At 34.2% G+C, this 10,211-nt stretch overlaps 1 protein-coding gene across 1 annotated transcript in view; it reads left to right on the forward strand.

The window, feature by feature from the left end:
• LOC106470290 (MORC family CW-type zinc finger protein 2-like) overlaps positions 1–10,211 on the forward strand; it is a gene marked incomplete at both ends in the record, with an annotated part of 104,201 nt that overhangs the window by 56,326 nt on the left and 37,664 nt on the right. The window contains 3 exons of the mRNA XM_013930836.2: positions 2,803–2,908; positions 8,190–8,283; positions 8,473–8,508. Coding sequence (XP_013786290.2) covers positions 2,803–2,908; positions 8,190–8,283; positions 8,473–8,508 — 236 coding nt within the window. The remainder of the gene's footprint in view (positions 1–2,802; positions 2,909–8,189; positions 8,284–8,472; positions 8,509–10,211) is intronic.

Genomic DNA, 10,211 nt, shown 5'->3' on the forward strand with positions numbered 1-10,211 from the left:
TGTCAATTCTTAAGCTGGAGGAGATTGAGGATTTTTAAAAATTTTTCCTTATAGAATTATTAACCTAAAACTTATATAATATTAAAATATATTTATTAACTACATTTTGATGCCAAATTTATTTGTATGCTATGACAGTAAAGTATTTTAATTTAATTTTGAAAGTAGCTCTAAAAAATCATGACTTGTGCACTTTGACCTGCCCATGGCAAGAGAGTTAAAGGGTGACTATTAGGAGATGATATTCACTGTAGCTTATTTAAATCCGTATTTTTCTTTAACCATTCTTTCTTGTAGAAACTAGTTCTTGAAAAAGTTGCAACCCTAAAACATATAGTTACTTAAAATTAAAAAAAGTATAATCTGAAGAAGAAGGTGCAGTATCATTGTTTCATTTTATTAGTTATTTAGAATCAGTTTATTAAATATGATAGGGATTTGTGATAGGGGATTGCTTAAATTTATGAGTTTTGTAACTACATGCATGAAGCAGCATGCCTTATTTAACCTAGAATATAGATTTTAATCTATGTGAAAGCTGAAGTTTTGGGTTTTATTGTATCATAGTTGAAGTTGTATTAGCCTTGTCAGTTTTAATTGATTTTTTTATAGATAAAAACTTCAATTAATGGGTTTTGTACTAATGTGACTGAGTGTCAATTTTGATCTGTGATATATAAAAGCTTAAGTTTGTGGTTTTTGTGACTGAAGTGGCATCATTTTCCTTGTTCACTCAATAATGTTAATTTAGTTTTTGGCAGAAGAAACCTCAACCCTTCCATTATGGGCTGGGTCCACCCCGTAACCACTAAAGTATCCATGGGAGTAATTACTCTATGATTTTTGATAATGTATGCATATCCTTACAAAAGTTTGCAGGTTATTGGTAAACATTACAAGGCTTTCATACACAAAATATCAGGCTTTTAAATTAAGGTATAAGATTTTTTAATTAAAGATTTTCTCATAATTTTTTTTCTTTCAGAATGTTGGCTATCCAACATGTAAAGTAATTTTGATTTTAAGATTAAAAATACTTTTATGCATTAGAACATTTTCAAATTTCACGTGTGAAATCTTTATAACCTCCAGATAATTATCAAAATTTTTCCAAAGAAACAACCTATATTTTATCTGTTTCACTACTGTATCTCTGTATTTGTTGGTTTGATTTGACCAGCTTCATAACCCCAATAAAAAATTAGGAAATAAATATAAATTATGTTTTTTTTGTTCTAGAATAACTATATATATATTATAACACGAAAACACAAATGTTTAATCTAAATAGCTGAAATTTCATAACATTATACATTTATATATATTTATTATTTTTATTATATTGACCTTTCAGCTGTGCCTGTCTAACATTTTGAGGTTTCAGTGATGCAGCACACATGCACTCATGTTATACCTTAGCCAATAATATAAAGCTGGCCTTTACAAAGTGACCTGTCTTGGCTGTGTTTTAGTAGACTAGTATTTTGTAAAATACACTCGCATTTCAGTTATAATACATTATATATATGTATACACATTATTAATATTTAAAATAAGCTCTTAAATTTCAGTGATTTTTCTTAAAACATAGAACAGTAAATAAAGAATTATAGAAAATAATTATCTCTTCAAGTTATGATCTTTGAACTCGTTTGCTGCTTGCCGTAGGTTGCTGAGTCTTATCAAAATTTTCACATGGAGGGTGTGAAACAAAATAATTTTTTTAAGTGTTACATATATTTCTTGAAATAACAAATAATCATAAATTACTATATCAATACCATCGATTTCTACTATAATTTATTAAGCTTGGTAACTAAGTTTCATCTTCCCTTTTCGAATCCAAGCTTTAGAATAATGAGTTTGGCACTGAATACCTCAGTTTTGCTTAGAAAGCCACTAGGGTGATGTTCTGAGCTTTCAATTGGTTATTCACAGGTCATAGACAGAAGTAAGTATTTCCAAAAATGAAAAGAGGTGGGTGGGGCCACTGTGTTTATTCAGTACATGTAGCAGTATCTCAGCAAATAGAAAATGTAGGAGGTTCTTCTTTTATATTCTAGCTTGTAAATATCGGTAATTTGAGTTCCTATTTTGTAAGAAATTATAGATTTTGTATTTGACATCACAAAGATCTAATTTGAACCAATGCTGCATTCAACATACCACATGACACACAAAAGTCAATATTTAGGATTTCTTTTTTAATATTTAGTTTTAAATTAAGAAATTAACTAATGGATCTTATTAAAATTTAAATTATAGTCTACAGCTTGATACTAAACTTTGACCAGTGACTATAGGAAGACCTGTAGAGATAGGGTTAACCCTGTCAGGACCGACGTGCAACTTGAGATATCAAGTGTACACCTCCATATCAAATTGCAAAATTAAAATTAAAATTATAATTTTAGCTCTATTTGAATAGTGTTTTTACTGAATACTATTTTGTATAAATTATATTTTTATCATTATATAATACAGCTCTGAAAAAATTCACTTGATAACAGTGCATTTATGGATTTTTTTTAGAATTTATCTGTTCATATCGAAGTGTAGATTTATATTTGCTAATAAGCTGTCATACCTTGAAAATACATAATTATTCATATCTTGTTTTTCACATGATTTTCCTTTTCTGTCAGTAGTTCTATTGCTACAAGCTTTTCATTGCTACCACTTTTATGGTGTCTCAACTTAATTTTGTAGGTACATGATTGAAGTGGTCAACTATATATATTTATCCAAAAATGTATATTTTGATGTGGGATAGATGAACCCTTAAGTTTATGGATTTTGTAGATTCATGCTTGAAGTGGCGTCGGTTACCTTACTCATCCAAGAATGTAGATGTTGAGATCAGTGATGAATGGACCTGCAGTATGAACCCAGATGTCCAACGAAATAAGTACAATTACTGTTTTTTCAAACTTGATTAATCTTGTCAAACAAAGACATAGTTAACTGTATTTTATTTCAACTTTGTAATTAATACTTCTGATACAATACCTTACCTCCTTTCACACATTAACTTTTCCTAATTTTTTGCTTGCCACTAACCTTGAGGCTCCCACCTAAACTTATGTTTCCACATGCTATTTTTGTGCTGTAGTATGCAAATAAGCATGGGACAACCCTTCACCAATAGGTGAGTGACACTGTCTTAGTGCAGCAGAATCCATCTATACTTATTGTTCAATTATAACTTTTTTTTGTTTTTCTGCTTGGAAACTTTTCAGCTATAGGCATTTGTTGCTTTTTTTTGTAGAAGATTTGTGTTTTTCAACATTTTATGCAAAATTTGTGGTCTTTATTTCCACTTTATCTGGTGTGGGTCAACAAGATGTTTTTTTGCTAGACTAGCAACTAAAATGGCTTTGGGTTTGTTTTTGTCTGTTGGGGAAGTGATGGCTTTTGTGTGGCAGGTGGTCAAGTCTTTCATGTGGCATGGACCTTCTTTTGAGCTTGAAATATCTTTGTCTATGTTTCCCATTCATAACAGAAGGGATTTAGCTAGGTTTTTTTCCCAACACCTGCTTTTGCCTTATCTCATACTCATGCTGTCTTAATTCCATCTAAGCCTTTTTCATAATTTCAGGTCAAGTACTTTTTCTTTTTATCCCTTGTAATCTGTACCCTGCTTCTTACTTTTATTTATTTTACTTTCTATTCGGATATGCTAGTCTATATTCAATTGCTTTTTTCCCCAACTTTGGTGCATGCATGCATGCCTCATTGTTCTTTCTTTGTTACCTCGTATGCCTGGTCATCACATTGATCTGTATTATCTTTCTTAGACTCCTCAACTCTGGAACCTTTTCTTCAGACATGTTAGTCGAATCTTTGTTCAACTTTTTTTATGCTTAATTTTTTCCCACCTTCATCTTACAGTCTTTACCCTTTTAGATTATTTTTGTTCCATTCACCTTCTTTCTCCATCAATCCACCATTTTCCTTGAAAGGTTTCTGGTGGATACTTGTTCACTTATCTTCTCTGTAGTGATGTGATTATCTTCCTCAGCCATATTGTTTCATATTTGGTTGACCTGTTGCTACAATATGTTAGGAAAAAACACCCTTCTAACTCATATGTTTTTGCCTAACATTTTTCTATGATATCTTTTTCTGGCTCCTTTCTTTGCCAGTGTAATTTTACTGAAGTGCTTGTTTCTGTGGAATCACATGTTGGTGCTACATGTCTATGTTATTTTTCCTCACTGTTTTCTTTCTCTCCCGTTTTCCTTCTTTACATCTTTCTGTCTCCTGTCCTCCTGCTTCCTCTACCCTCTCTGTCCCCATTTCCCGTTCCTCTGTTCCCATTTGTCCTTCTACAGCTTGTGGTCTTCAGTACTGTTAGTCTTTGCAGTGACTGTTCTATAGGTTCAGGGACAGTAAGGCCCATTTAGTTTGGATTACAGACCTTTGCCCTCCGTTAGTGGCTGATTGTTGGGAAGTGGGAGTATGGTCATAGAGCCTTACCCTTTGTTGTTTTTTTCCTCTCCTCCTCCACTGTCTCATGTCCCCATTAATTTCCCTTCTCCAAGGGATCTTGTTTCTTACCAATGTCTGTCCATAGCAGTATTTGGCCTAATGACTAAAGACACCATTGAACAGGTTTGTCTTCCCTCTCCAGGATTTTATTCTCATCTTTTCATTGTTTCCAAGGTATCTGACGGTTGTCATTCATTCATAAGTATTTCAAGTCTTGGTCAGTTTCTCAAACCTCCTAGATTTACCATGGAGACTGGTTTTTTGCTCCATCCCAACTAGCCTTATCCAATTATCTCCTTCTACTTCCTCAGGAGGCAGTGGTCCTGGGTTGGTTGGTCAACCTGGAGTAGTTGCATCTCACACCCACTCTGTATCTTCTTCATTTGGGTGTTTTTCAATTTGCATTTCCACATGGCCCAGCCTTCTCCTCTTTATTTGAGGGACATGAAATGTTTAGTTTCCGTGCCTCATTCTTTCCATCTCTCACTGTGTAGGAGGTATCTCTCTTTAGGGGACTTGGGCTTCCATGGAATCCCATATCCTCTTGGGTCATGCAATGTCTACAATGGCCTTTGCATGATCAGATGAATTATACATGGGATCCCTTATCTTTCACCATTCTCCTTCCTCTTTCCTTACCTAAAGACTTCATCTGGTGGCTTAACAAAACCAATACCACAGAGATAGTTCCTTTGTAGCAGTTTCTTGAGAAGGGATCATTTTATTATTATGGTTTGTGGACGTTTAATAATGATCTGTACAAATAACTCTACAGTCGTCTCCTATATGTATTGCTAGGTTGGCACAGGTCTCTCTTTCTCCTTTTCCACAATTTCATTCTCCTTTTCTGGGCTCATTCTTTACAACTATGGGTAATAGCTTATCATATTCTGGGTGCTCTGAATTTGGTTATGGAGTGGTCCCTTGATCCTCTGGTATTCAGGTGGCTGTGCTCTCATCTAGGCATTCCCCTTATAGATACTCTGTTCCTCATGCATCAACTTTAATTGTGGATGCATTCAGTCATGACTGGCCCATTTTTTCTCTGTGCCTACCCTCCTATTCTTCTTCTTTCTCATGTGCTATCCTTCATTCAGGACACTCTGTGTCGAGTCCTCCTGATAGCTATGTACTGGCCAGCTCAGCTGTGATTTTCTCTATTGAATGTTCTCTGATCCTCCTCTTCCTTTGTCACTTTCCTTAGTTTTTCAACTTGTGGGTTTTGTCTGATCCTTTGCAAGACATTCTAGACTTTTTTTCATGTGTAGCCTTTCTTCTTTCTCATTTTTTTTCATTCTTCCTTCCTCCTTGTCTACCAAGGAAAACAGCATATACTCCATACTTGGTCTTTGTATCATGCTTTCTCCTGTTCCTGTCCTTCTTTTCTCCATTTTTCTGAACAATTGTCAAGTATTTTCCTCTCCTGTCCTTTCTGTGTTCTTTTTTCCCACCTTTTTCCTCCCCATCCTGTAGTACTTCCTGATTATGACCTGAATATGGTTTTTCATGCCATAATCCTTCTTTCCTTTGAGCCTTTAGCCTCTTGGTCCTTGTATCATTTTTCACTTAAAACCTATTTCTTATTTCTTTTTGCCTGTGGCTGTCGACGATCTGGCACACATGCTATTGATGCTTCCCGTATTCTTTTCCATTGTTCTTATATTCTTCATTATCTTAATCATCATTTTGTACCTAAAACGTCTGCAGCTCATGAATGGGATGCCACATTCACTTCTATTTCCTTTCCATCCATATCTCACCTTTATTCTTATTCTGATCCTCATCATCTTTCTGTCTTGTCCGTGTGGTTCAATTTTATTTGGCCCAAGCTGCTCTGTTTTGAGGTTCATGCTCCCCTCTATTTATCCCTTGGAATTCCTCATATACTCAAGATATTTCTCTCATTACCATCACGGAAAGGTTATGGCAGCTAATCGATCGGGAGTTTACCCACCATACATGGTCTGACACACCCTAGCCATGCTACACTCAGATTCTGGACTGTGCTTGTTTTCTGCCCAACTCAGTGACACATACATTTATTATGGGCGAAGAGCATACCCTGATACAGAAAGGAAGTGGTCTCCCATGGCTGTGCTCCTATATTTTCCATTGTATAGGGTATCACACTCAATGGGTTCCCTTTGGGTGCTTTCCGAGGGTGCTCCTCTAGGTAACTTTTACACTGGTCCCTCTACCATTTCAATAAGAGATTCCACCTAATATGTGTGTGGAGGTCAGGTATCATATTGGTGGTTAACATTTTCTAACAGGCAAAATGTATTTCCAATAGTTACTTACCCTTGCTCATACTTTACACCTGTCCTCGTCCACTTCTGATGCATCTTTTCTTGCCTAATCTCGAAGTGATGATTGAACAATCAGTATAGAGGGAGTCAGCTGCACTAGGAGGGTGTGTGACATTCCTATTGGTAGAGGGTTGTCTCATACTCATTTGCATGCTTCAGCACAGCAGCAGCATGAGTATAGGTAGGAGTCTCAAGACTAGTGGCAAGTCAAAAAATTGCACATATAGAGGGCATCACAAAATTGGGAAAAGTTAGTATGTGAGGGAGGTAAATATATGTTATAAATACATTTTCATTGTTGGAAAATATTAACTTTCATATAATTAATATAAAACAGTGGGATGGATTACTATCATCAAAAGTTTCAGTTCCTTTCATCATTGATTAATAATCATCAGAACATAATATAAAATGAATTTTTATTCTGGTTATTTTATTAAAAATTAACATACTTTAAAAACACAGTTGTACAGTATGAAATTTTAGGTCCAGATGTTTCCTTCTTTTTCCTATACACTTAATAATTTCAGTAATTAATAAAGTCTTTAATTAAACCAGTCCATTACTGACCACTTAATAGGGACATTAAAAAACCTCACTAACATTGTGTAAGTTCATAATATGTAAAGATTATTTGCAGTGCACTTAAATAAGTTTGTGTATTTAACGTTTTAACTGACAAATGGTTCTGTGTCTGATAAAACTTCAGCGTCTTTCATATACCTGAAAATAAATCACAAATAAAAACATATCACTTCTTCAACAACTCTTCCTCACTTGATAAAAGCTTCGTATTTTTGTTGTTTTAAAACAATATTTTGTTGAGTGCAATTTATAATCTGGATAATTATGTGGAAATCTATTAACTGTAGTAATTGGAGGATTATTGATAAAGTAGTAATGGTGACTAAAATATTTTGGATAATATATAGTTATTTGATGATTGTTAATTGGACAACTATTACTACTTCACTATACTCGACAGCTATTACTACTTTACTGTACTCGACAGCTATTACTACTTCACTATACTTGACAACTATTACTACTTCACTATACTCGACAGCTATTACAATTTCACTATACTCAACAGCTATTACTACTTCACTGTACTCGACAGCTATTACTACTTCACTATACTCGACAACTATTACTACCTCACTATACTCGACAGCTATTACTACTTCACTATACTCGACAGCTATTACTACTTCACTATACTCGACAGCTATTACTACTTCACTATACTCGACAGCTATTACTACTTCACTGTACTCGACAGCTATTACTACTTCACTGTACTCGACAGCTATTACTACTACTATTTCTATTCTGTTTTGTGCCTTTATCACCATAGGTTTATGATTATTCTTGTTACTTTATTTTTAGGTGTAGTGTTGTGGAGGAAAAATTTCACATTCCAGAAGGAAAACTAGTCAAAGTTTCCAAGTCTACATGTGATCAAAGGGAGTTACTACAAAAAGTAAGAAGTTAGAGTACCTTTTTCAGAAAACATCTTTATTATATTAAGAAGCTTTAAGTCATAAAATATTCATAAAGCTATGTGGCTCATCTATTTAACCATGAATAAGAGTTAATCAAATAAAACTAATAATTTAGGTGTATACTGAATGCTTCATTCAGTAACTAATATAAACTTGTATTTCTTTAGGAGATGGCCAAGTTAAAGAGAAGGTTGCAGAAAGTGGTGAGTTCACAGTTTTAGTGTGGTGATACAGTAGAACTTGTGTAACTGTAATTCTAGACACTAAACTTTTATGTATTTTTTGTCAATTTCTTATAAAAATCCTACTTCTGGATTAGTGGATTTCAAAAATTTGGCATCAGATAAAGAAAACTATTATTTACTGTTATTATTATTGACTAATTTGTGAAACTGTCTTTATAGATTTCAGGTTAATCCACCTTTATTTTATGTCAGAGATTAAAGAAACACCTTCCTCTGCATAAATTTTTATTATTTAAATATAATTTATGGGTGTTCAAAAGATCAAGTGAGGGTTTTCCTTCTAATTATACCAGAGATCAAGTGAGGGTTTTCCTCTAATTATACTAGAGATCAAGTGAGGGGTTTCCCTCTAATTATACCAGAGATCAAGTGAGGGTTTCCCTCTAATTATACTAGAGATCAAGTGAGGGTTTTCCCTCTAATTATACCAGAGATCAAGTGAGGGTTTTCCCTCTAATTATACCAGAGATCAAGTGAGGGTTTTCCTTCTAATTATACCAGAGATCAAGTGAGGGTTTTCCCTCTAATTATACTAAAGATCAAGTGAGGGTTTTCCCTCTAATTATACCAGAGATCAAGTGATGGTTTTCCTTCTAATTATACCAGAGATCAAGTGAGGGTTTTCCCTCTAATTATATCAGAGATCAAGTGAGGGTTTTCCCTCTAATTATACTAGAGATCAAGTGAGGGTTTTCCCTCTAATTATACTAGAGATCAAGTGAGGGGTTTCCCTCTAATTATACCAGAGATCAAGTGAGGGTTTCCCTTTAATTATACTAGAGATCAAGTGAGGGTTTTCCCTCTAATTATACCAGAGATCATCAAGTGATGGTTTTCCTTCTAATTATACCAGAGATCAAGTGAGGGTTTCCCTTTAATTATACTAGAGATCAAGTGAGGGTTTTCCCTCTAATTATACCAGAGATCAAGTGATGGTTTTCCTTCTAATTATATTCAGAGATCAAGTGATGGTTTTCCTTCTAATTATACCAGAGATCAAGTGAGGGTTTCCTCTAATTATACTAGAGATCAAGTGAGGGTTTTCCTTCTAATTATACCAGAGATCAAGTGAGAGTTTTCCCTCTAATTATACCAGAGATCAAGTGAGAGTTTTCCCTCTAATTATACCAGAGATCAAGTGAGGGTTTTCCCTCTAATTATACCAGAGATCAAGTGATGGTTTTCCTTCTAATTATACCAGAGATCAAGTGAGAGTTTTCCCTCTAATTATACCAGAGATCAAGTGAGGATTTTCCCTCTAATTACACCACAGAGAATTATTTACTTTATTTAACTCACCTAGTGATCATTCTTTTCTGTAGATATTTTTTATCATTTTTTAATGATATGTGAAAAGTGTATCATCTTCATGTGTAATGGAATTCCAAGATCTTCTACGAGTTCCTTAGCCAGTGTTCCAGTACTCTCTTAAATAATCCATTGATATTCAAACTGGAGCTCTGGGTTTTTCAAGGCAGATTTTGATTGCTCTGTTTCTTAAACCACTCCTGGATGTACCATGTGGTGTGGAATATTTATTTTTATGTTAAAGGAGTAATGATCCTTTTATCAATGGAATAATTTTCCAAAACGTTGTTCTCTCAACTTTTACTAGTGGAACAAAATGCAACCACTTTAAAACAGACCACACTTTGATACTG

This window comes from Limulus polyphemus, unplaced genomic scaffold (genome assembly GCF_000517525.1).
Source record: "Limulus polyphemus unplaced genomic scaffold, Limulus_polyphemus-2.1.2 Scaffold3926, whole genome shotgun sequence".
NCBI lineage: Eukaryota > Metazoa > Arthropoda > Merostomata > Xiphosura > Limulidae > Limulus > Limulus polyphemus.